The sequence below is a fragment of the Neodiprion fabricii genome, chromosome 5, assembly GCF_021155785.1.
Source record: "Neodiprion fabricii isolate iyNeoFabr1 chromosome 5, iyNeoFabr1.1, whole genome shotgun sequence".
NCBI classification, from domain to species: domain Eukaryota; kingdom Metazoa; phylum Arthropoda; class Insecta; order Hymenoptera; family Diprionidae; genus Neodiprion; species Neodiprion fabricii.
In genome coordinates this window covers 21733203-21759060 of record NC_060243.1, presented here as the reverse complement: position 1 = coordinate 21759060, position 25858 = coordinate 21733203, and the positions used below count along the sequence as shown (strand labels likewise).

At 39.0% G+C, this 25858-nt stretch overlaps 4 protein-coding genes across 6 annotated transcripts in view; 2 read left to right on the top strand and 2 right to left on the bottom strand.

Moving 5' to 3' along the window:
- Positions 1-60: 60 nt before the first annotated feature.
- LOC124182173 (intracellular protein transport protein USO1) lies at positions 61-11082 on the top strand. 2 transcript variants are annotated; one of them, XM_046569103.1, is made up of 27 exons: positions 61-883; positions 1618-1710; positions 1805-2225; positions 2497-2598; positions 2661-2847; positions 3175-3400; positions 3511-3664; positions 3739-3868; positions 3986-4240; positions 4930-5103; positions 5175-5335; positions 5412-5694; positions 5781-5895; positions 5980-6094; positions 6173-6298; positions 7188-7538; positions 7606-7776; positions 8314-8469; positions 8530-8637; positions 8890-9192; positions 9295-9352; positions 9411-9552; positions 9613-9751; positions 9837-9940; positions 10042-10183; positions 10293-10402; positions 10478-11082. In XM_046569103.1, exons 1-27 carry the CDS (start codon positions 753-755, stop codon positions 10548-10550), a joined length of 4530 nt encoding a protein of 1509 aa, XP_046425059.1. In that variant the 5' UTR covers positions 61-752; the 3' UTR covers positions 10551-11082. The 2 variants fall into 2 exon arrangements, with proteins under 2 accessions (XP_046425059.1, XP_046425058.1); XM_046569102.1 differs by having other exon boundaries at positions 63-883; positions 10039-10183; positions 10478-11081.
- Positions 11083-11090: 8 nt separating this feature from the next.
- Positions 11091-12341, bottom strand: LOC124182004 (cytochrome b-c1 complex subunit Rieske, mitochondrial-like). Its single transcript, XM_046568780.1, has 3 exons — positions 12104-12341; positions 11713-11890; positions 11091-11406 (listed from the first exon to the last, which is right to left on the bottom strand). The coding sequence occupies exons 1-3, from the start codon at positions 12339-12341 to the stop codon at positions 11115-11117; spliced, it is 708 nt and encodes a 235-aa protein (XP_046424736.1). The 3' UTR covers positions 11091-11114.
- Positions 12342-13314: 973 nt separating this feature from the next.
- LOC124182175 (mitochondrial nicotinamide adenine dinucleotide transporter SLC25A51) lies at positions 13315-16894 on the top strand. 2 transcript variants are annotated; one of them, XM_046569104.1, is made up of 3 exons: positions 13315-13721; positions 13948-14198; positions 15037-16894. In XM_046569104.1, the coding sequence occupies exons 2-3, from the start codon at positions 13953-13955 to the stop codon at positions 15748-15750; spliced, it is 960 nt and encodes a 319-aa protein (XP_046425060.1). In that variant the 5' UTR covers positions 13315-13721; positions 13948-13952; the 3' UTR covers positions 15751-16894. The 2 variants fall into 2 exon arrangements, with proteins under 2 accessions (XP_046425060.1, XP_046425061.1); XM_046569105.1 differs by lacking the exon at positions 13315-13721 and adding an exon at positions 13735-13870.
- Positions 16895-21930: 5036 nt separating this feature from the next.
- The window catches only part of LOC124183281 (glypican-4), a 32632-nt gene continuing 28704 nt past the window's right edge, over positions 21931-25858 (bottom strand). The window contains exons 3-8 of the mRNA XM_046571584.1: positions 25461-25603; positions 24615-24863; positions 24252-24420; positions 23449-23854; positions 23101-23270; positions 21931-23010 (exon numbers count right to left, since the gene is read on the bottom strand). Of these exons, the coding sequence (XP_046427540.1) occupies positions 22565-23010; positions 23101-23270; positions 23449-23854; positions 24252-24420; positions 24615-24863; positions 25461-25603 (1583 nt within the window). The 3' untranslated portion in view covers positions 21931-22564. The remainder of the gene's footprint in view (positions 23011-23100; positions 23271-23448; positions 23855-24251; positions 24421-24614; positions 24864-25460; positions 25604-25858) is intronic.

Genomic DNA, 25858 nt, shown 5'->3' with positions numbered 1-25858 from the left:
CACTCGCGTCGTCTCGACTCCACTCGTCGGCAGGATCGCATCTTTCTCTCTGCTTCTTCGTCGTCATCGTCATCATCATCTTCTTCACCTCGTTGTTCTTTTTCTTTTAGAGCTGGGTAGTAGTAGTAGCCCGGCGGGGTGCAGAGTCAGTCGGTACCTGCGAGTGCATGCGTGTGTGCATGCCCTCCGAAAGAGAGAGAAGAAAGGGAGAGAGAGGGCGAAGAAGAGAAGGTGGAAAATAGAGCCGCCAAAAGACATGATGTTAGCCCTAATTAGTGAATTCGAGGAGGTAGAAAGAAACGGATATCACGCAGTGCTGGGAAAATGATTCACCTATACGAGGCATCGGTGATTTTTTTTTACATCACAGAAGTGAAGCGGCAGCAGAATAAAAGTTTGACCGCGAGCGCGGTGGTTGGTGCGGATAAAAGAAAAAAAAAGAAAAAGAAATACTATTCGTGGATTGACAATAATTACAATTGTTCGAATGATTATGTGTTCTCGTTGAGGAATCTCTGCCTATTTGCCGCGATACACTCGATGACATGTGTCGTAGAGGAATTTTTATAAAGGCTGCGAATTGGCGGATTTTGTTTTTTTATTTTTCATCGTTCGTTTTATGACGATAAAAAAAAGAAACGAACGAAAAACACGATAAACAAACTATAGATAAGTAAATAAGAGTGTTGCACGTTTTGTAACAATCGAAGGAAATTTACTTTTTGTGATTGCGTAATACAACAGCCGTCACCATGGATTCCAAAGGCGTTAAGGGTTTACCGAAAATGCACCATCTATATCCAACGGCGAAGGGTGACACCCTTTGTCCGTTAGGATTTCACCCCCAGGTTCGGTGGCCGACGAGGTGCAAGCGATGTTTCAGGTAAAAAAACAACATGTGCAGCAGCATGAAATTAATTTTAAAACCACTACTTGCCGAGAATCGCGACACGAGGACTTCGCTGAGCGAGCGATTCCTCTGAAAACACTATTTCTGTAAACTTGTTAGCAAATTCCCGAGAATTTCGGAAGAGGTTCACATTTTTCTGGAATCGGCGTCGACGCGAGCATTCAAACGAGACCATTCACTGTTTTGTAGCTATCATGTCACATTTGATAATCAAAAATTTGTACCGAAAACTGGGATCCAGATTCAATTAGGTTAGGTTCTGCTTATGGCATCAATCTTTGTACCCGGGGTAGGGCTAAGTTTACATACGTATACACCTACATTTCTGGTATTGCAGAAATTGCCCACTTTATCGTATACTCGCTACTACTCCGTGAATCGGCATCAAGTAATTTGTGCTGCAGTACGAGAATAGCATCACGCAGAGAGACTATTAGGAAATCGAGGTCTGAACTCCCCGCACAAAGCTCATAGCTGAAATATCGTCTGTACGCACCAGAAACAATTCTGGAATTAATAACCCTCCTTGCGAAATCGAATTCCAAATAATCTCTTTCAGGCTTGCGTGTAAAAATATAACATATGAATAATAAAAGCGAAATAAAATGCAACCATGATCACAAATATCCAATTTTTCATAAAAACTTCAGTTTGTATTTCAATTTCACTGTATAGATTGAAGCGATACTCTACACGATATTTTTCAGAGACTACAAAGAGCACATAGGAAAAAAAGGTACTTTGAAAGACACGACAGCCTCGTCACCAAGCCTCTCGCCGTGGGAACCAGCCACAAGCCGGTGGGTTTGCCCCAAACCATTTACATGCGCGAAAGAAAAAAACGCTTGCCTCCGAGTGTCGGAATCCGAAAAAAATATAACAAAAAAATTTCAGCTCAACCGAGAACACAGACAAGCGAACTTGGGCCTCGACGTCGAACCTGTCGAAGGATGAGTCCAAGCTCTACCAGCAGGGACTTGGTGAAAAGAAACAGGTACTGAGCGGCGGCTGGTCGTCGACGTCGACGATAGACAATCTCGGGCAGAAGGAAACCGAGGCTGAGTCAGCGGAGACGAGCCAAGCGCCCGCTGCTCCGGGGCAATTGGCAGGAAAGCAGCGGGCCTACACGGGTTCACAGTCTGACAGCTATACCTTCAAACGATTTTCGAACTCCCTGGTAGCCGATGATGTCGCAGAGCTCGGTACGGACGCCCCGAACTTGCCTCAAAAGTTGCAGATCAAAAGCGTCAAGAGCGTCGTCGACGAGACCGACAATCCCGCGTCGTCGAATACAGACGTTGAATTCATCATACAGGTGGAACGATGTGTCCCTGGCTGACGTCTTCTGCGCTAAAAACCGAGCAGATTTCGTTCAGATGAAATTCTTGTAGGCTTGATAGTTTTCGAACTACAGGCGTTCGAACGTTCTGACCAATCGCGTTCCAGCTTCTCGTAACGGTCGCTCCGATGCGCTTCGCTCCGATTGGTCGAAACTTGGATTCGCTCTTGTTTGAAAATTATCAGGCCCTCGGAATTTCCGTTTACAGCAAATCGACCTGCGACTGAAAGATTTTTTTTTTCACCAGGTGAAGAAATCTCGACCGTCGGAAAACGGAGTGAAACTAACCGAATCTGGGAAGGATAAACGGAGCGATTCAAGTAGCGATAAGGGCGGGAAAACTGAGAAGGTATGAAGTTTGAAGTGACTGATCGTGTCGCAGGCTGATTTAACTTGGTTGGTGACTTTCAGAATGAAATCGAGAAGCTCAAAGCTCAGCTGAGCGAGATGAGAACGCGTTGCGAAAAGGTCGAGAGAGAGAAGAGCGACATTCTGCTTCGTCGACTAGCAACGATGGACACCGTCTCGAATAAATCGTCGAGCAACGAAGTAACAAAGCTTCAAAAAACTGTCAAAGATCTTCAGGCTAAAACCGAAGGTGTAACCGCTGTTCATGAATATTGATAAAAATTTAAGTTAAACGAAGTGAGGTGCCAGTTTCGCCGCTAATTCACATAGATTTCAACGCGGCGAGACTTTCATCGCACATATTTATCACGAGCTTCATTCACATGCGTTCCTTTAGTACGGAAGCCTTTCACTTCTCGTATAATAATATTATAAATCACAAGAAATAACGCTACCATATTCGTACTAAACGCCTGTATATCGTGAATTGAATGTGATGAGCAGGCAAAACGGATATTATTTTTGGTAATTTACTTTTGGTTTCGTTGTTTCATCCATCGATCTTTCTCTTATGTAGCTTTAACCGAAGAGAAATCTGGGCTTTCAACGAAGCTCAGAAGCTTGGAAAAGGAGTTGAACGTGAAGACGAACCGTTCGGAAAAAGATAAGATAAACGAGGAGCTCAAGTCGAAATTGAAGGCCGCGGAAACTCTGTGTGAAACTCTGATGGACGAGAATGAAGACATGAAGAAGGAAATCAGGGACTTGGAGGAAGAGATATACGAGATGCAGGACAACTTCAGGCATGAATTATTAATTTTACAAGATTGATCCGTAATTTTCTGTGACTAAAATGATTTTTTATATTTTTTTAATTTCATTTATTATTTTTGTTTTACCTTACTCTGATCAGGGAAGAGCAGGCTGACGAGTACACGACTCTTCGTAAGGACTTAGAACAGTCTAATAAAAATTGTCGAATCCTCTCGTTCAAGTTGAGAAAAGTCGAGCGAAAAGTCGAGCAGTTGGAAAGTGAAAAAACGAGCATATCAAGCCAGTTCGATGGGGTAAAAACCGCAAGCAATTTTTTAATCGTGAATCTGGTAATTGTACATGTACGAATATCGTGTATTTTTCACAGTTAAGGAAATTGGAGTTGACGCTACGCAAGGTGGTCAACGAGTACAAAAATCGCACGGCGAAAAAAACAACTGATTACACGACAAAGCTCCAGCTAAGAAAGATGGTGGACGACCTCGAGAAGGAAATAGGTGAGGAGCTGAATATTAATATCATTAAGTGAAGTTGAATTTGTAACGTGCAATTTAACTGAGGGTAAAATTTTTCGAAGTTGGTCTCGGTCTAATCCTTTTCATTACTTTTCGCAGCTGATATTTTCGGTATAATTATAACCGTGACCGAAGGAAAAGACGTTGAAGTGACGGGAATTCCTGCGGTGGTTCCTCAGGATGATTCCCAGAATTTGAAGAACCAGGAAAAACTCGTCAAAGAATGCGAACTCCTGAAGCAAAAGCTCGACAAAGCAACGAGAGAACTTAACGCCGAGAGAGACACGAAGAAGACGGAAAAAAGCAGCAAGCCGCCTTCTTCGGACGACAACAAATCGTCCGAACTCCTGATGCGTTAGATCCATTTAAACGTTATTCGATTCCACGTGGTATTCAAATTACTAAAACGAAAAGTGGGAACAAGAATATAAGGAAGAACACTGTTTCAAATTTAGCGCCAATTTTCAAATTCAAATAACGGAATTTATATTTTCCCGCCTTATAAATCAATTAGAATTCAATCCAGCGGTAGCTTTTCAGACACTCTGTGAATCGAAACCGCACAGGGTTCTTTGTGTAATATAATGATATAAAGTCGGCCGGAGGCGTGTTGTGCGTGCAGATTGCGCGGAGCGGCTTATAAGGCATTAGAAAATTGAATTGAGAACGGTGATACCCGGCCGGTAAAGTAGAACTGAACCTCATTCCAGAGCAGCGGTATGTATATCGTTTCTAATAATGGGAACATGCAGTTATGCGCCTGCTTCCTGCGTATACAATATCATGCGGTCGGGGGACGTAATCAGACTTGTATAATAACGTGGCACGACTCGCAGTATTTTTTTTTCTTTCATTCTTTATTCGAACAGCGCGTGGCACTGCCCGATTCTCATTTACGGTGCGCACGTTCTCACAGCTTCGAGAAACAGTTTCGAAATAATGATCGCTCCACGTGCAATTGAGAAAATTATGAATGATGAAAGTTAAAACGATCGAGCCGAATATCGATTACATGTACAGCGAATTTTCTCTCTTCCATACAGTCAAGAAGAAACTCGAGGATGCGATCAGCCTGAACAAGGAAGAGAGAAATTCGTGGGATGTTGAAAGAGTGAAACTTCACGAAGAGAAGGAAAAACTGAAGTCCAAATTGCTGTCGCTATCCGCGGAGAAGCTGAAAGTCTACAACGAGGTGGTTCAGCTTAAAAAGGATCTCGGTAAGCCATTAGAAATATTTTTTCGAGGCAAAAAATTTTCGGGGTTTCATTTTTTGTTAAACACAATTTAGAATCGGCGACATCGTCCGGTAAAGAAAGCGCCAGAATAGAATTTGCGATGAACGAACTGAAGAAAGAACTGTACGTGGAAAAAGAGAGGTGTAAAAATTTACAGAACGATCTGACGACGTGCGTGGAAAAGGAGGGACGGATAGTAAAGACACTCGCATCCGTGAGTGCATTGTGAAAATAAGAATTCTGATATTATTGAGCGGTAGAAATATTTTTCAAATCCAATATTCTCTCAGGTCGAAACGAGCAAATCTCAGCTCGAGGGAGAGCTGAAGCGGATTAAACTGGAACTGGAGAACGAGAGGAATTCCTGCTCAGCAAAGATCTCAAAAACGAGTTCCGAGATCGCAGAATTATCAAAGGAGCTGGAAAAGGTTCGGACCGAAAGTGAAAAAATTGTTCAGGGTAAAGAGGGCGAAATCGCTACCCTAAAGAAGAAGATTCTTAGTCTTGAAAAGGCCGGTGTTAATGCGAAGAAGTTGAACGAGATGAAGCAAACTTACACCGAAAAAATTTCAAGTCAGTTACATCAGTTTGGTTTTTATTAAGTGTAGATTACAGGAGCTTTGAAAGCTTGATTTTACCCTGCATTGATTTTACCGCAGACTTGGAAAAGGAAGTAAAAACCGGAGTAAAGCTGTACGATGATTTAAACGTGAAGTACGGAGTTCTGGGCGATTCGAGAGCCCATCTTGAGAGTCAAAACACGATATTGACCAGGTAAACTCTTCGCAGATTTAAAATTTTCATTTTTCGTTTATCCCCGCATTTTTTTGACGATTTATTTATCAACTTTTATTGCAGCAAGCTGCTGGACCGTAAGCACGAGATAAACCGGATCGAGGGAGAGTTGAAAGCAATACGCGAAACGTACAATAAGAAAGAAGACGAGTGGGTTAAAGAAAAATTACGCATGGAGGTGAGGGTTCGGATAACTGTTTCAACGGCATCAGCTCAAGTTTTTTATTTTTTATTACATCGACAATTCGCTTTTCAGGAGAAATTACGCGAGTATGAAAAATCAGCCAGCAAATCGTCCATCGATGAGAAAAACGATGAAGTCGCAAGACTGAGGAAAGAGAATTCTGTGCTCACCGAGCAGTTGGACGCGGTGAAAAAGGCAGTAAGTATATTATCAATTCGTGATCAAGATCTTAGTGCAGGTGTAAAAATGTTCGATTTTTGTTAATTAGATAGTTCAATCAGGAAAATTAGCTCCAAGTTAAATTTTTTACGTCCGTTATGGACTACTGATATGGGTTCTTTCCCGCTTGAAGTAATTACACCTGAAGGGATGTTGGTAGGATGTTGATTACTGATTGATGTTTGACGAAATGTAGTTCACTTAAGAAAGTGGATTTGAAGATTATTTGGCGAATGCAATTGAATGTGATTGAATGTAAGGTTTGGAGATGTCTCGTGAGAAAGAGTTGGTTTTTGGGTGAGATGTGTGGTTGTTGAGAGTTGGAATACGAGTGAGGTTGGAGACAAAGCGTATGGGTGCAAGGACAGGCGTGAAAATCCAGAGTGAGCGGAATGGAATTAGCTGAGTAAGTATGATAACGAGTAGCGTGAGGCTGGATGGAAATAGGAGGACAGGATAGAGACTATGAAGTTAATATAAGAAATATTGGAGAATTATCAAGCAGGAGCCATTGGATGAGAAAGACGTGTGGTGGTACACCGGATGTAACAAACTCTTGCCTCTGACGTGAATATGCGATTTTTCGAGTAGATATTTTCAGTCTTGAAATCTACTCAATCAAACTCCTTTAACTTTATTTAACTTTCGTTGAACTAATTATATTCCTCCCACCTTACACTGTCTGACCGCTCAACGCTAGCAGATAGGCATGTTCCTATAGCTTCGGTTGCCTATCTGCAAGTGTTGAATGGTGAGTTTTACAGAAAACTCGCGGTATCTGCATCCTAATATCACGTCTGTATCAATTGACGCGTGGTATTTACGTGAGATGAAAACGATATGTCATTTTTGTGACGATTAATTCTAGAACGACGACCTGACGAGCAGGCTTCAGGATTACGAGAGCGTTTCGAAGATCCAGAAGAACTGGTCAGCGGATACTTCGGCATTGGAAACGGAGCTGCGAAAGGCGAAGAGCGCTTTGTCGAACGCGGACAAGGTGCGGAAGGCGGATTTGGCGCAGTGTAAAATGCGATACGAGCACAGAATAACGGCGATAAACGATGAGATACAGTCGATACAAAACCAGCTCTCGCGCTACAAGCGAGAACGCGACACTTACAAGCACATGCTTGAGGGGGCCCAGAGAACGATCGGGGATTTGAAGGCGGTACGGAAACGAAGGCAGTCGAACACGTCGACGGGAAAATCGGATGAGGTAAAGATTCCGTTGATCTTTGGGAAATAATTCCGGGCCTTCGTCATCTTGGTCTGATATTTTTCAGGACGAGGAAGTAATCGCGAATAACGTTACGGTCCTCGAAAAGCAGATCAGCTGTATGGAGGACGAGCTGTCCGAGACTAGGCTCGAGTCCTCGAAACTGAAGACAGAACTCGTTTCCGAGAGATCCGCATGGCAGGTCAAACTTTCGGAGATGCAATCGCGTGTGAACGAGGTTATTACAGTCGTTTTATTACATCTCATAAAAAAGAATTAACACAACATGTACGACGTTGTTTGTGCTTTGATATTCGTTATTAAGTTCACCTGAAAGGATCAGCTGTTCACCCCGTGTGACGCCATATTGCCTTCATCGCATCTGGGTCACGTGACCGATCTAAAAGTATTTATGAGAATCGATCCCGTTTTCTTTTGAAACATCCGTTCAATTGCGAATTTTTTGTAATATGATCGTTCAGATCGTTGCGAGTACGCTCTAGTCAGCTGGGACCGATTAATTGTGAAATGAATTAATAATCAAATAATTCGCAAAATATAACCTCAAAGCCCATCTCGCAGCAAAATGAATAGATTGATTAATATTTATTCAGTCGTAGTTGACCGGAGCGCATTTTTTGAAAATAGCAGAATCATTTTACAAAATATTTCAAATCTAACCTTTGCGAAACAATCAGGCTGATTCTTGTATAAATACTCCTAAATCAGTCACGTAACCCGGTGCTGAAACAATTATTGACACTTGGAATTATAGTTGGAAGAGGAGCGCCTCCTTTCGAGCGGGCGGACGAAAATTCCAGGTCTGAAAGTCCGAATGGAACTTGCCTGGCAAAAGGAGCGAGAGGAGCAGCAGAGGCTTCTTCAAGAAACCGCAACACTGGCTCGCGATCTCAGGCAGACATTGTTCGAGGTATGAGAAGAATAATTTGATGCCGAATATATTTGAATATGGTCAAAAATCGCGTTTCAGATCGAAAGAGAACGTGACAAGGAGCGTCTAGAGAATAAGAGGAAGCAGGATCAGCTGAAAAAGTCATTTGACGAGGAGAAGGAAGAGAACAAAAAGAAACTGATCGAGGTGAGTGTCCGGAAAATATTTACAGCCAAGCGTTAATTAACTGGGGTTAATCTTCATCAGTACGCCAGAACTGCGGTTTATATTATCAGTCCACGAGCATTTTGGATTTCACAAAGTTTCAGAGGATCTCAGGATTTAATGTGTTTCAAAGATTTTATGAGTTTATGACTTCATAATTTCAAGGATGATAATACTTTCGACTTACAGCTGCTGAACGTCAGTTAGTAATGTCACGAAAAAATCGTTTTTCAGCTCCAGTGCGATTTGCTCGAGCTGCGAGATGCTCACGCAAAATTGCGGACAAGTAACGAGAAGATGAGGAGGGAGAAGGAGCGGCACGAACGGGAACGCGAAGAGCTGAGGGACATTATTGCGAGCAAAAGACGTCTTGAACACAACGAGGCTCGTAGCGTAAACGTGATTCTTCAGCAGGTTGACGATCTGATGAAATTGTTCCCGGAATTACAGGCGTCTAAACCTAACAATGACGGTTCCAATGGTAAACAGACATCAAACAGCGACACTTACACGCCGACACCGCCGAGGAGGTTGAAGGTGATTCAAAGCATTCGGACCACTGAAATTTAATCATGAAAGATGTCTTGACTGATGGAAAATTTTCTTGCAATCTCCAACGTTTGTTTTATGGTTTTTTAGGGACCAAAATCTAGGGAATCATCACCAGGCATGATGGACTCGAGGGAAGATATCAGAGGTATGAAGTTGAGTCGATTGTGACTCCGAGGCAATTTTTTTTACCACGTTTTTTTCAGGATCAACCAAGGATTTGGGTGGAAGAACGGAAAAGCTTGAATACACGATTGGAAAGCTGATGGAGGTTGCGAAAGAGTTGAAGGACACGAAAAAGACATTCGACGACCGTTTAGCGGTGAAGGTTAAGAAATTTGGAAAGCGGTAAGTGACGATTGATTTCCAGAGAGTTTATTATTTGTTTTTAACTCATATTTCCGTCAGGTCAACGTCTATCGAAAGCGACTCAACGAGCAGAGGAACAACTCTGACTCGCGTTGGCTATCAAGATAAGTCGAATAAGTCGAGCTTGAAAAGAAAGAGTGTGTCCCTGGAACAAACAGCGGGAAAAAATGATCAACAGGTAGTTGGCAATAATTATAGCAACGAAAAATTGGTCGATTTCTAACTTGCACATGTCTAATTCGTCTGTAAAATCGTGATCTTAGACGATCTGGGCCAATGACAGCAACGTATCAAGCATGCAGTCTTTGGACGGTTCGGACGTGGATTCGCGGCACTTCAGTATGCAGAGAGACTCGAGTGTCGATAGGTAAACTATAGCTTTTTTCATAACCGCAGTACCAATGGAACAATTTCGATGATGCAAAGATAACAATTCACGGTAAACAATTGCCTTTAATTTTGCAGCAGGCTCTCGGGCGGTTCGACCAAGAGCGAGCTGCTTCAGCGTGACAAAAAATACAACAAAGGTATCATAAGGAAAATAACGACGAAGCTGACTAAGTCGGCGAGTGTCGACGACCCGAATAGTTCCATTGATTACTCAATGCAGGTGAGTGAGGCCTGTTTTTTGTTTTTTACTTTTTGCATTATTCGTTCAAAAAATCTTTTTGCCGCTTGATTCCGTTTTTCTACTCAAGAATGTCACTTTTGTTACTCAGACGTCAGGCTCTGAGGCGAGCATCAATGACCAGGATACGAGAAACGGTAAACGAAACTTGAAGAAAAAGTTGACAGACATGTTCAAAAGGGGTTCGTCGCGGAGTAACAGGTAAAGCACGGAAAACACCGCGGATTAAAACTAACAACTTAGATATCGATGATTCTAATCGTCCGATTTCCGCAGCTTGGACAGAAGAGGAGCTTCTCAGGAGGCGAGCAGACCTTCCTCGAGAAATTCGATGTCCTCAAAAAATTAACAATACAACCTTCGACCCTTCCTGTGTAAAATATAATTAAAATAAAACTAACGTATCAGTCTAATTGTAACATCGATTGTAATTTATATCAAGCTGATGACGAACCACCCGCATTTAGATAGACGTTAACGTAACATGAAGCTGTAACGGGATATTTCCGAGTTCGGAGACTTTGAAAGGTCTATAAATGCTAAAGCTGAGAAAATTAAAATTCTAATCATCCGGGAACAGCCTCTATGTCGTTAAATTTACGTTATGTTGTAAGTATACAATACATATGAATATATGTAACATATCTAAATTTAGGAAATTGTATAGATTTATAGATCGTTGTATATTGTACATTTTACCTGCGAGTTTGTAATTAATTGTGTTACATTTTAATTGTATATATATAAATATATATACATGTAATATATAAAACGTAGCAGAAGAACAGAAAGAAGCGGAGCATGTTATTGTAAAATGGAACGATATATGTGGAATCTCATTATCGAAAATGAATATACTGCGACATAACTGTAGGTGTAAAGTATTTAGGTATTGATTTATTTTATATTGAGTTTAACCAACAACGACATTATCATTGTCGATAAATGCGTAAGGTGGAACCGCCATGTTAGTGGGAGCGGGACCTTTGCGTATTCGGGCCGAAGCATCATAGTGCGATCCGTGGCAAGGGCAATAATACCCCCCGGCAAAGTCGCCCGAATTCGGAATTGGGACACATCCAAGATGCGTACAGATTCCGACGACAATAAGCCACTCCGGACGTTGCACACGTTTATCGTCAGGCTCCGGATCTCGGAGATCCGACATTTTCGTTAGACGTTCTCGGTCGATAATCTCCTGGGTGCTAGAGCGGTTTTATTTCACTTGAGAGCAATACATTTATCGAAAGATTAAAAAGAATGAAGTGCATGAACGGGTTCCGATCGTGCCAGGGTTGAAGAAGCTTTTAAGGTTCGCGATTTTTGTCACAGAAGGCGGAATCGAAATAACGAAGGTGCGAAAGACGTGAGGTGATGCGCCCCGCTCACTATTACGATGTTTGTTTGCAAATCTAATTTCGAATGTGTGGAATGAAAATTTTTGCTTCGATAAAGTAGAACGATTCAGTGTCACATTCAGCTTAAGAGTAGCAAAATTATTTTTTACATACCGATGTGTCACGAAGAGTGGTTTTCCGCGCCATTTGAAGACTTTAGTTTTACCCTCTATGATATCGTTCAACTTCACTTCTAACTGGGCCAAGGCAAGGACGTCTGCCGATGGTGACATCGATGACAGTGCTTGTGTGATAACAGTCTTCGCCCCGTAAAGAGCAGCAATGCCCATAGCTGTGAATAATAGCACAATTCCTCATTTACTTCATTATTCTTGGATTCTATACGTTTGTCGAATCATATCAAGCAAATAGAAAACTCTGCAAAATATGCAGCCGCAAGGCACTAACACGAGTTGCGAAAGCTTGAATTATTTTTTAGAAATTCAATAAGCTAATTGAAAGACTAGTTTTTCGTAACCCCGAAGGAATGCGGCGTGTTACTGACAAAAGGTGACGAGTGCAACACTTCCACGACGACGATCTGCGGATGCTGCGGTCGAAGAATGAGGATCCTTCAATGCAGTTTTCCGATAATCGTCAAAATTAGGTTTTGGTACATCGGTGTATGCGAATCGAAGAACTCCGAGGTTTCGATCTTGAGTCACAATATGGGAGTATATTTCAATTTGATAGTTAGGAATTTCTGATGGTTCGTTAGATACGTCTAAAAATATTAAAGCCATATAAACGTACTTGTGAATATCGAGGGTAGAAAAGTGTTGACTTTAACAGCGATCGAAAAATCACAGATTCTGCGCGCTCCACGATTTATCATATTGATTAAATACATTCTTTGACAGGGTAAGAAGGAATTATGTGAACTTAGCCACAGATCAATTATTGATGATTCTCGAGATCGATAGGGCGTGACAATTGTAATGAAATAAACTTACATATTGCATTCCACTGATCTCTAACGATAAGTATATAGATATGTGTTGCATCCCATAACGAAATGTAACGATAAATCACTATCTTTCGCGACGCTTTCGAAGGATACTTTAACACTTTAGAACACTTTAGAATTTTACTATTATAATTAATAACAAAATGGCGACATGGCATATATAAGTAGCGAACAACTACGTTTTCAATCCGTTGGCGCAGGTTCTCGGTTAATTTTTATCGGATTAACTTGAACTTTAGACACAATATTCAAGACTTGTTTATGGATTCGATCTTGTGGCTAGATTTTGAAATTTCAATCGAAAAATTTGTTTAAAAAATTCAAAAAAAAAACAACATTTTTTTATACATTGGGGCTGTGAGCTTGAACTCGAAAAGTTATTCTTATGTACTCAAATAATTTTCACTCTGTTACAAGTTGGACAATGATGTCAGGAGATGCGCCACCGCAAAAACCCTCGAGTTCGAAGTCGTTCGCTACTTACATCCGCCATGCCGCAAATTTATTATTAATTTCAATGAAAAAATTCTAAAATGTTGTTAAAATTATAAATAATAAAGCTCTCAAACTGCAATTGCAGCGTAATGTCCATTAATTAAATTGAACAAAAAAAAAAACGCGATTTTTAACGCATGCATTGTAGGCTATATACTGATAGGCGTAGATCGTGAATTTCATTTAGTTGCTACGTATTCCAAGAGATCGCGCTACGGGTATCAAACTCTACTATTTTATTTAGCAGGTGGAGCTAGAATTACAGCTGCTATCAGCTGGAAATTTCTGCAGACTGTAAAGATGAGAACAAGTGCGATGATTAGTGAAAGAGGTTTCTCTTCCGCTCTGTCAATCTCTATACGAATGAATCGGTGGTAAAAGCGCTCAAATTTTCTTAGTAAATACGTAAAATGTGCAATACGTTCGTAAATGTGGATCTCAATATCGAGGGATCAAAGTCATCGTCGTGTCTGCGTGTTCAAGTGAACAAACTGACATCTCGAGCAATGGGCTGAATGAGAAGTACAACCAGAAGACGAATCGCAATAGTTTTCTAACCTACGTATCATACAAACATCGTAATAACGTGCGAACTGTGAATGCGTGCCATATTACATAAAGAAATGTATCGCCTCAACCTTCAAACCTGCTAGCTTTCAAGGTTAGGATAGGTTATGCAACACCTTTATCCCTCACTTATTTTCAATCTTCCAACAACTTCAAAGGTCTACACAGATATATCTGTTACTCTTTTTTATCTGTCCGTCCGTTTATTTATATTCTTAGTTTGATACGAAGCATCAATCACAGGTATGAAATCTGAGACAATCGATTGAATTTTCTGGTTGTTATTTTTCAATAACGGTTACTTATTTTCATTACTTTAGGTACAATGAGTCTGCAGGGAAATTTCGAATTTCTAATATTTCCATCCGTAGCAGCTATCTCAAATTCTTCCTCGCCTGGGGCATCCAAAGATTCGGAGAAAGACGTCAATGCCACGGCCCAGGAAAAAATACCACTCTCGTCGATAATGAAAATAACGTCCCACGATGCCAGGGAGTTTGCCTGTGGTTGGGGAGCGGCGGTGATCAATGTCACAGTCACTTATCCTATTAACAAGATAATATTTCGTCAGGTGAAGATACAGACGGATTTGTTGGACAAATTTTTTGATTCACACAAATTTAACTCATATATATTCACACAATTCGTGGCAGGTTTTCACAGGTGCAGCAGGAGTTGATCTACATGAAATTAATTAATATTATAAATTCTCATCATCCTCATAGATCAGTAAAAAATAACAATGAGTAACAATTTCAGAGAGATGTGACGGTATTGAATGAATCATTCTGTTGATAGATAAGCTCTCTGCATCTGCATACAAATAAATTATTTCTTAACAAAATATTCATTTATTCTTTGTTCCTAACATGTATAATATGAGTGCAATAATATGTGCTTTTTTTTCCAACCCAATAATAACGTATTTTTGCACGCGCGCAATTATCATCTAATCTCGAATTTCAGGGTAAAGTTTTATCACAAGGAAAGTACCCGAGATAAACTTCAACGATTTTCTTCATTCTGTGATATGTCGCCGTACATACATGAAACAATATTGAACGGGTTTTTTTTTTATTTTTTAATTTACCCACGTATTAAGTATCTCTCCCCAAAAAGATGGGAAGAAATCCCAGAGGGAAGAGAATTGGTCCAATTGATTTTAGAGGAAAAATTTATGTGTATAGAGAAATTAGATAATTGGGAATAAACTTTGAGGATTGTTTTCATCCCCTAAACGGCCAAACTAGTACGTAATAAAAAGATGTGTTACGTTTTTGTGAAACGTGAAAAACACCATGAAGAAAATCGTTGGGGTAAACCTTTGGTATATTCCTTGATAGTTGCAGGAAATTGTGCATGAAACATGTGGAACAAGGAATAAATCGTTTGAAAATCGCTCTCTGTAGATTTTGGAAGGTGTGCCAGCAGGAGCGGCGGCCAAGCAGTTATCCGAGGAAGGAGTCCGCCTTTTATACCGAGGTATCCTGCCGCCGTTATGTCAGAAGACGCTCTCGCTAAGCATAATGTTCGGGGTGTACGAAGGGAGCCGGAAGCGGATATACCTGCTGACAAAGAACGCGGGCCTTTCGAAGTTCCTCGCGGCGAACATCGCGGGAACCGCCGAGGCGATCCTGATGCCACTTGAGCGGGTTCAGACGCTGCTTCAGGACTGGCGCTACCACGAAAAGTTCAGGAACACCTCGCACGCCTTCAGGCACCTTCTCAGACACCACGGGATCCCGGAATGCTATCGAGGCTTGTTCCCGATTCTGGTCAGGAACGGTCTGTCGAATCTGATGTTCTTCAGCCTGAGGGATCACTCGAAAACCCTAATGGCTGGCAGGGACACTCTGTTCACCAATTTTGTGTGCGGCGCGCTTATCGGCGGCCTAACCAGCACAGTTTTTTACCCGATGAACGTCATCAAGATTCACATGCAAACCAAGGTCGGCGGTGATTTTGAGAAATTCTGGGGCGTTGTTAAGGAGATTTACGTATCGAGAGACAAGAGCATCGCTCATTTCTACAAGGGGGTTCATCTCAATTACATGAGGTCGTTCATCAGCTGGGGTGTAATAAACGCCGCTTATGATTTTTTGAAGAAAATCATATTCGTTTGAATCCGTTGCTCGTCGGATTATTTTATTAAAACCTATTTTCGAGGTGTTTAGACAAACAACCAAAAAAAAAAAAAATCACGAGAAGAATAACGCAAATGCTCGATGGAATGATATCATTGTTTCGTTATTAGTCAATTTCTCACGGTGTTATTTTTGGTCTCGCAATTTTTGTTAAATCTTTTTTTTTTCAATCTCCAACATCTGTGGCATTTACTGTGTACATAGTGTCAATAGTGATGTGAAAATAAGACAAAAAAGTTACACTTAATATGCATCACTGTAAAATTTATGTCGTGTTTAGTTAGCGAAAAATCTTTATTTTTAAAATGTTCATTTTAAAGAAAAAATCACCAAACAAAGTAATGAAAAAAAAAGAAACCCATTAAAAATAACTCACAAATCAATCAAGATCTCAGAAATTCAAACTTGATCGATTTATGGTTACACGAATTATGGTTTTTGTAAACTTTCTCCCACTACCTAATACAAAAAACAACGAAAACAGGAGTTGAATTGTCGCGTTCTGCTTAACGAATTCCGTGATGGGGTTTTCAATCAGAAACCCTCAATGAAAGTTACCGATATCAAGCCATATAATACGTCGTACCGTTTTAGTGACGGGTGAAGAAAATATAGTCGATCGATGGGCCGCTGGTTGGCGCAAGTTCTTCTTTGTTTGTACTAGAATTCAATTTTTAAAAATAATTGTGTATATATACAATACACGATACGTACACTATAAGTAGCAAAGTTTTATTAATATTATTATTGTTATCAATAATGTGTGTATTTGAATGAAGATTTAAAACAAACTGCCTTTTATGTAATTATTCACCGTTTATACATAATGAAGTCATATTAACGATCAAAGTAAATGAAACGTTAAAGAAATTATTTATTTGTATTATCACTGATATTATTTATGTCTCTTGGGTTTTTTTACGCGTTGTAGGTAAATGGATAACTCATCATTCCTTGTTATTGTCTTTAGACGATTGAAAACTTTTATCGATTGTTGTTTTATACGTGAAGAATCTAAAAAAGAAAAAAAAAAACACCAGCGACAGGCTGAATTCAAAGAAATATACATTTGATTTTTACACGATATTCGTAGCGCGATTTATTAATTTCTTTCCGTGACCTTGTTTATGTATACTTTCTATCGAAAGGTAAAGAGTTAAGGCGAAAAGAGAATGAATAAGGAAAGAACTAACGTGGAAAAAATGATACAAAAAACGTCGATCCATTCAATTGGTTTTAGGCGATGAAATAACGTTTTAGTTGCTCAAGCAAAAACGCAATGACTGATTTTATGAAATTTAAATCTATAAATTTATTGCGGCTGCTGTCATTTCACTATTATTGTTATTTTGTCTTTGCCATCGTTGTCGTTGGATAAAAAAAAAATCCTTCTCATGTATGTAACAGTGTACGCGTACTAGTAAAACGATCAATAAATAAATTATTTCCTCATTATATTACGTTTATGTATTTTGCGTGTGTCTATAATACTATATAATATTACGTATGTAGTATATTTATTCTTCAGTGCCTTTGATTAATTACCGAACAATCTACGCTCATTATATATATCACAACACTACCACTTTGTTGGGCGTCACATCGATATATCATCGGTGATTTTTCTTATCTTTTGTATAGACTATTATTCCGACTCTGCTCAAGGCTACTGAGTGTTAAACAGCTCTGGTCCTTTTCCTAGAAAGCGAGCGTTGCTTTGACTATTGCCCTGCGTTGTCAATACTTACTGTTAGAGAAAGCAATCAGATCGGATACTCATACACAATGTAAACATGCAGAAATTAATTCAGAGACGGCTAGTTTTTCGGTCGAGTCGATTACGTTGGTAACGCAGATTCAGCCCGTAACGGCCGCACGACAGTGGCGCTGCAGGTTGAATATGCGTTACCAACTTAACCGACTAGGACGAAAAACAATCCGTCTGAATTAATGTCCAGATGTGTACAATGAACTGCTGAAATATCCCGGGAGGAAATCTTCGTTGCGAACAACTACGCTGCAGAGTTCATTGTTGGGTAGGGTTTTAATGGCTTGGGTTTATTTTGAAGATTATTCCGTCTTCTATTGTACCGAACGAGATTGAGGCTGGGGTAGATCAAATAAACAGAAGGTTGGTTTAATTGATTGTAAGGCAGATTTTACTTACTTTGTAGAGAAAGAGCAAGGCAAGAAAATTAATAGAAAATAAAAGGCTAACTGCGAGGTTGATAAATGAGAAGAAAATTATATCAAAAGAAACTTCTATGTTCCGTCACATAAATTTTAATTATAAGACAATTTCATGTTTACGGATGAAGCGTCTCAAACCCGTACAAAGAAAGTTGTGATATCTATTTCGACTCGTTCAGACTCACGTGACAAGTGACGAGTTCTGCTCGTGCTCGTCCGTTTATAAATTCTGGAATGCCCAAGATTTGACTATTGCGCATGCGTGATTTCAGAGAAGGGGAGCCTTACAGGCTGTTTCGATCACGTTTCGACATACGACTTGGAATTCCTGTTTTTCTATTATCTTTGAGCTTGTCTAATCTTCGTTTATTTGTGTTGGATTCGTCAATACACGAATTATCGATTTCTAGATGTAATTACCAAAATGATAAACAATTGACGTCTACGTGTCTGATTCAAAGAAAAGATTGAAATCGGATGTGTGTTGCTCGATTGGTCTTAAATTGAACTTACGAATTGAGATAATATTTTTATCAGATATAACTAACCGTGCGGCTTGAATTTGGAATTCGGCATCAAAATGTCGTAAATGGGTGTTCGTAGTTTCGATGTTTTGGCAGATCCGTTGCATTATGAAAAGGATGAATTTCAAATTAATTTAGAAGATAATCTCCTACATTATATATATCAAATCATTTGAACACAGGCAAAAATATGCTGCAATCTGCTGCATATGTGATGTATATGCGAAGTACTAGATTTTTGGATAGCATATTAGGAATAATAATGACAACAGATCAGTCACGCAGCCGATATAGTTTCGATCGTTTTGACATCATTAAATGTGACACGGTTAATCGTAGGATATTTTTTCCCGGTTGATGGCGTATTGGAATTTACAGGATAATGTGGCACCACACCGATTGAACAGCTGATCGTGTCAGCTGGTGATATTATAGAAATATTACGGTAGAAGAAGCTTATTGTCAGTGCAATGGAAGCTGTGAGGCATTTATTCTGTTAAGTAATTAGGTTGACAGAGAGTGAATCGTACGAAAAACGCAGTATTGTTCAACACGACGCTGTTGGAATTGCTTTTTTAACAATAAAATAAGTGTACCAGTTACTGACATGGTTCGACCAAATTATTGATACTTTTATTCTCCAAAATTATAAATTGACGGCACAAATTGTGAATTTCTGGATAACTAAAACCAATTGCTACAGGGTTAGACACTGAAAATTTATTTTTTGTTAATTTTAGAACTAAGGATTAAACAGATACAACCAAAGAAGGTCAATTGTTGAGACAGGGTCAATAACTGGCACACTTACCTTACTACCATGTGTTTTGCTGCAATAAATCCCAAAACATCGTATAGGCTATACACATTTCTCACAAAAAACACAATTCTGATGTATTATTGCTGTCATTAGTGTGAATATTATTAGTATTATTAACACTATTATTATTATTATTATTATTATTACTACTGTCATCAAACCGTATGGGAAGAAATAAAAAAGAGTTAAAATGAAGCAACGGTACATGACTGCAATTCTTTCACACAGCCATAAATATGATGTACGTGTACGAGTGCTTCTGTCTACATATAACTCTTTCAATTCAGAACTCATATCCCCTCTCTGTAATCAATCATAATTGTTCATTATTACTTACTCAAAGATTAGACATAAGAAATTGGAAATAAAATTACAAATTAGGATTATTGTTATCATATAAAATATACTATAAGTACAATGTACATACAATTGTATACATAATTTTAATAATTATATATATATATATATATGTATGTATGTACATATATATATATATATATATATATATGTTTTCCTTCATTATATTTTATTCTTATTTTTTATTTATGTATTCATTATTTGTTCGCAATAATAATTATATATAATACATTATTGAATTGACGGGCAGGGATTCGGGTGGGATGTGGGTGGGGTTCTCTCTCTTCTCTTTTTTCAGATAGGTTAATATTGGCAGTAGGTCAGGTTAATAGATGGCAGAGTATTGCCACATTATAAATATCATATAACGCAGTATATATATTCACTCGAGTGGAACGGATAAAGAGATGGGATAAAGAAATTGCTGTCATGTAAATGATAATGAATAAAATGTAGCAGCGTAATTGTGATTATAACCAAAGTGAAGGATTTTGAATTAAGTTTAAATTACGTGCCGTGTATGATATTTGAAAAAAGAAAGAAAAGAAATTCGTTTCACTTGAGTTACCCTGTATAATAATAATAATAATAATAATAATAATAGGTAATAATTTAAATTTATATACGTGCGTTCAATTTTTTCGTAAATTATTCGCGTACTAATCAGAAAAAATCAACATTAGATAATCACGTCAATTTTCCGCGCCGTGTACATAATACGTATCACTATTATTTGTACACACATGCATATTTCATCATTGCGTACATTTTTTTCTCCGTTATTGTTTATATATTCGCGTCATCATTGTTTTTTGGATATTCCAATACTCACATATATTTATTCCACATTTTTATCGCGTCGTTTCAATTTTTATTTTGTATTTGTTTTTAAATTAATTTCTTCCTATCATGGATCTTTCATTATGTACATAAGATAATCATAATAAACATAATAATAGTCATATTTTATACGTAAGTATGGCATGTATGTACGTTTGTCATCCAAGCCGACGTCGAATCGATTACCTTTTTCTTTTTCTCTCAGATTTTCTATTCCGAATTTCTATATTACAAAACGTAGATTGAATTACAGGATTCACGATTTTTCTTTCTTGTTCCCTTTCGTTTTTTCTGTCATTCATTGTCATTAACTTTCTATCTACACCGATTCTACACACACTCTCTCTCTCTCTTTCTCTCTCTTTCTATTTCTCTCTTGTTCTTTCTTCACTTACATTGTACACAGTATACCTATGTATGCATCTACGTACATACTTGTATCTAATAATATTCAAATCTTGAAATATTAATCAGAGTCAATCAATTAATTACATTATATTAGATTATATTAAATTTCATTTATAATAATAATTGTTATTCAAACAATTTTACATAAAATAAAAATTAAACAAAGTACTTAGTTACACCACATATTCGTAATAATATTACGAATAATAATAATAATAATAACAATAATGATGATGATAATGATAATAATAATAATAGTTCAACAAATTCCCTCAGTTGTATGTAAATAAAGGGATGATCAAAAAAATTCTCGGCAACCTGAGAAGTGAATTTGATAGCATGAGGAAGCAGTAATCATCGTAAAAATTGAAAAACCACATCTGTGGATATAATTATTTTAAAAACAGTCAACTTTGGCGCACTTTTCTAATATTTGGTCTATTTTCCGTTAATTTTGTCTTCGTTGAATATTCTCTCTGATCATAGTAGTTTATTACAGTATTTTTTATTCTTTCATTGATATTCTGAAGCGCGCACAAATAAATGAAAAAAACCAGAAAAACTGTAAGGAAAACTTTAAAAAATCGAAGAGAAATCAGTCTTCGGGTTTCAAGTCATTCATGATTGTCTGGATCTTGATCACACTCTGTAGAATCTAGTTTCAAAATAACTTCTCTTTTCGTTTTTTCTCCTTCAATTCTCCTTATAGTATTAATCTTTACGCTGTTATTCAATAAACACCCACATAGGTACATATATATATATATATATATATATATATATATATATATATATATATATATATATATATATATATAAATATATATATATATAATATATATATATTTAAAAAAGAACAACTTACTCACATTCGTATACTTTTGTTTCTCACGCTTATTGTTTATGCACCGCTATTTATTTGTTTATATTTTTATTTCATCTTTTATTTTATACTAGAATTACGTATATCTGGTTATTTCGCTTTCTTTCATTCTCAGATCCTTTTTTTTTTCAGTTTTACTTTCTTTGATACCGTCGTAGACGTGATTTCTTTTCAATTTCACGGGTTAAGCAATTTTTCCCGACCTAGATAATTATTATTATTAATGTTATTATTAGTATTATCATCACTTTTATTTTCGGATTAAATCTTTTCTCAAAAAGCATCTTTTTCAAAGCTGCTTTAACAATCTCACGTGTGATATCAATATTATTATTATAAATTATTACCCTTGTTATTGTTGATACTATTATCATCATAATCATTATTATTAGCCTTTGACGAGAAAGGTTACCGTCATAAACTGAATATATAGAAAAACGTTAAGAAAAGGATGTAGAAAAAAATTGCTCACTTATCTTCTTCGCCTTCAATTTTCAATCTTCTCTCAGATCGGGGGGATTCCTATCATTGTTATTATCATCATTATTATGATCATCTTCATCGTTATCATCATCATCGTCGCAATTGAAGAATTTGATGAGAGTGATAACAAAACATAGTATCATTAACAATAATAATGATAATAATAATAATGATATTATCGTCACAATATAATATAATATATTTACAATATTGCGTTATTAATGCAATAATATAATGTTTACCCTATAACCAATAGGTTTAAAATAATATTAATTATTAACTGGCGGATCACAGCCACTCGGTTAAACAACCGCCGAACCACATTACGGCTATCGGGAAAAGGTACGTAGTCAGTGCTCTGGTGAGTGACATTTTTGGTCTATACACACCATTGCCGCTACCAGCTACTGACAAAGTCTTGTTATTGGCACCGGGTTTGCTCTTTGTCGTAACGGAAGTGTCGATCTTCGGAGGAACAACCGGACTTTCGTCTTTGCCAAGAATCGTCGTCGTAGTCTGTTGCTTGTTGTTGTTGTTGTTGTTGTTGTTGTTGTTGTAGGCGTCTTGATTGTCCCTCGAATTTGTTGACGTCTCGTAACCTGATCCCTCCACCAGAATTCTCCCCTCAACGTCGCCACCCTCGATGTTCTCATCCTCGAAGTCGTCGTCGATGCGACCATCATCGTCGTCACCGCCGTCTCCCGAACCACTTCCGGATCCGTATCCAGTCTCCTCTGAAATCATTTTACAAAGTCTCGCTTAAAAGAATTGCGCCGCGTAATTTGATCAGAATTAACATCTCGATTTCTCATCGTCCGACATACCTGTGTCGATCCAATCGACGTCTTGACCGTTGAAGGCCAACCTCAACCTGTTACTGATCATCGAAAGAGCGTACAACTGCTCCTTGACAACCGTTGCCTTTGGTCCCGAGGCTTGGACCTCGGGATTCAGAGTCTGAATCTCACCGCTCGAAGATACTGGATATATGTACCTAAACGAAAGGAAGAGAGTCAGAGGTACAACTTGCGGAGCGTGGCATTGAATTCAATTCCAGTCTTTTGGTTTCATAAACTCTTGAATATGGGAGGCGTCATTTGAATTCAATTAAGGTCTTCGACTTTATGCGAGGGGTCCTCGAACGGTGAACCCCTTGAGCGATAGACACTTACTGGTCAATGTGAGTCCCGTTCCAGCACTCTTTGGTATTGCTAGGAGGAACGACGAGGCCGTTGTTGCATAATTGGTAGGGAAGTAAGGTCCAGAATTGTCTTGAATCTCTGATCCTCTGCCTGATCTCCTTTACGAGTTTGTCCATCATGGCGGCGGTAGGAGCTCTATCCTCGGCCGATGAAGCCTGATTGAAATTCAGCGACTCGAGCTGGAGTTCCCTGCTGTCCCGCCTCCGTCTTTTCCCCAATATCGGTTTACCACAGCCAGAGAAAACTCTCTGTGACACGTCAGCTCCACTCTCTTGGAAGTTCATGATTGCCTCCGATATCTTTATGTCTATCGGTTCGACCACCACCTCGATGTTGAACGGACCCAGAAGACGCTCCGCGACCTTGTCGACTGCCTCTGTTTGGAGTAAGGAAGCAAAGTTTTCGATTTTCGCAGTTTATGCCCGACTTATTGCAAGAGGTAGAGTCGACGTTGAGTTAACGTCGACGACGAATCAGACCATGGTTTATTAAACTAAACGTATACGGAGAAGGGGTTCCAAGTACATCGGCGGTTGAGTAATTATCTTGTTAAGATCGTCGACCGGATAATAGCGTCATGTTAATTACGAGTGGGACGAAGTAAGCTTGCGTACATGGACATCAATTAGAACAATTGGATTACGCCAGCACAAGCTACCAACTACGGTGACGCGACACGGTGTAGGAGTGATTGAATTCTGATGATCGAGGCGTGTTGACCAATGTTTATAAATTCTCAAGTTTCTTTGAAACACGAGGATGAACGTACTGACCGACAAAATGATTCCAGTCGACATCAAGCGCAGCATGTTGAGCGAGACAGCCCTTCATTACGTTGCTGCACATATTCGTGCAGGCCAAGACATTACCAGGAATGCCACTGCATGATGGGCACGCCGTCATTCTGGTTAAAGCCGCGGCGCATTCGGGAGATGATCTAAGCTGCAGGGAATGATTACATCAATAGACGGATTACGCACGGGTTAAATCACATGAGACGATGATGGAGCGTGTGTGCTGATTTAAGAAATAAGAGGGGCCTCTCGGCTTATCGCATCAAAAGAAGGACTCTTATTATCCTGTCAATAATACTTTCTACAAAAGACAAAAACAATAACAAACACCACTAAACTCACAGTCTGCATGTTCTTCAGAACGTCAGCAGCGACGTTCAAGGACTGGCTGAACGCCCTGGTTGCAACGAACGATCGCTTTATCTGGACACTCAATTTTTGAGGAACGTCGCCGAAAGGGCTCATCTCCTTCATGTGGTCTCCAACGCACTCGAGATACTTGTCGTCGAATTGATATTGGCTGTTCATCACCGTGAACATCTTCTGATAAAGGACGTTGAAGAAATTGTCCATCGCGTCTTCAAGGTTGACCTACAAATAAAAAAGTGTCTTTTAGGCATCGTCGGGGAAAAAGAGCGTTTTCATGAGTCAACGAGTCTTACTCATTAGCGATATTTTAGCAGTGAAGCGAAGGAGAGCTTTAATGGTTAGTTCTATTCTTGGAATAAAGCGGGAAGGAGCGAAGGAGGGAAAGCGGGAGCCAGTGAACTCGAGTTCGTTGTTTCAGCGTTGCGCTCGCACGCGGATTCGCATTTCAGTATGGGTTATTACACATGCCTGCTATGACCAACCGCATCGGGCATTCGCACAAACAAACTCTAAAATCGGATTCACGAATAATAAGATAGAAAATAACATATTATGAAGAACTGTAACGCGAGGTTGATTATCAGCACCAACGAACGCAGAATAAAATCTTGAAAGCAGTAGATCCATGTACATTCGATGAGTCTTTGATAAAGCAAGGCATTAAGATCATCGATTGACTCTCTACATTACCAGGAATAAAATCTATGGAGAGGCTTGGAAGGCGGAGGAAGAATAGAAGAGAGAAAGAAATATAGAACGATCTGGCGGAGAAAGGGTTGAACAATAGAGACATCGGATTTTCTTGTTGCAATGACTTACCGTTCCCCTGGCGTAGTAGTTCTCGAGTTCCTTGAACAGGTCGGTGAATAGGTAGGCGTTCTGTTCATAAATAACGCCGTATGTTCGTTTGAACATTTCGTGAAAACCTTTTTTACTCGCCGCCAGTAGATCTTTGAAAAAGTCTGCAAAATGTCAATAAGAAGAGGACTGATTTATACGAAGTGGTGTCAATTTTTTGCAAAAATTTATCCAAGGTAGATACCTGAAGAAATTGTCGGTTGAACATATCGGAACATAATCGGGAATCATCAGGGAGTACAAGGTTGAGGAAATTCGTTTCAGGGCTCTGCAAGTAACTGCAGCTGGTACGAATATCACACTAATTTAACCAGTTACCCGAAGTGCGATGGCTTGTAGTGAAGGAAAAGAAAAAAAAA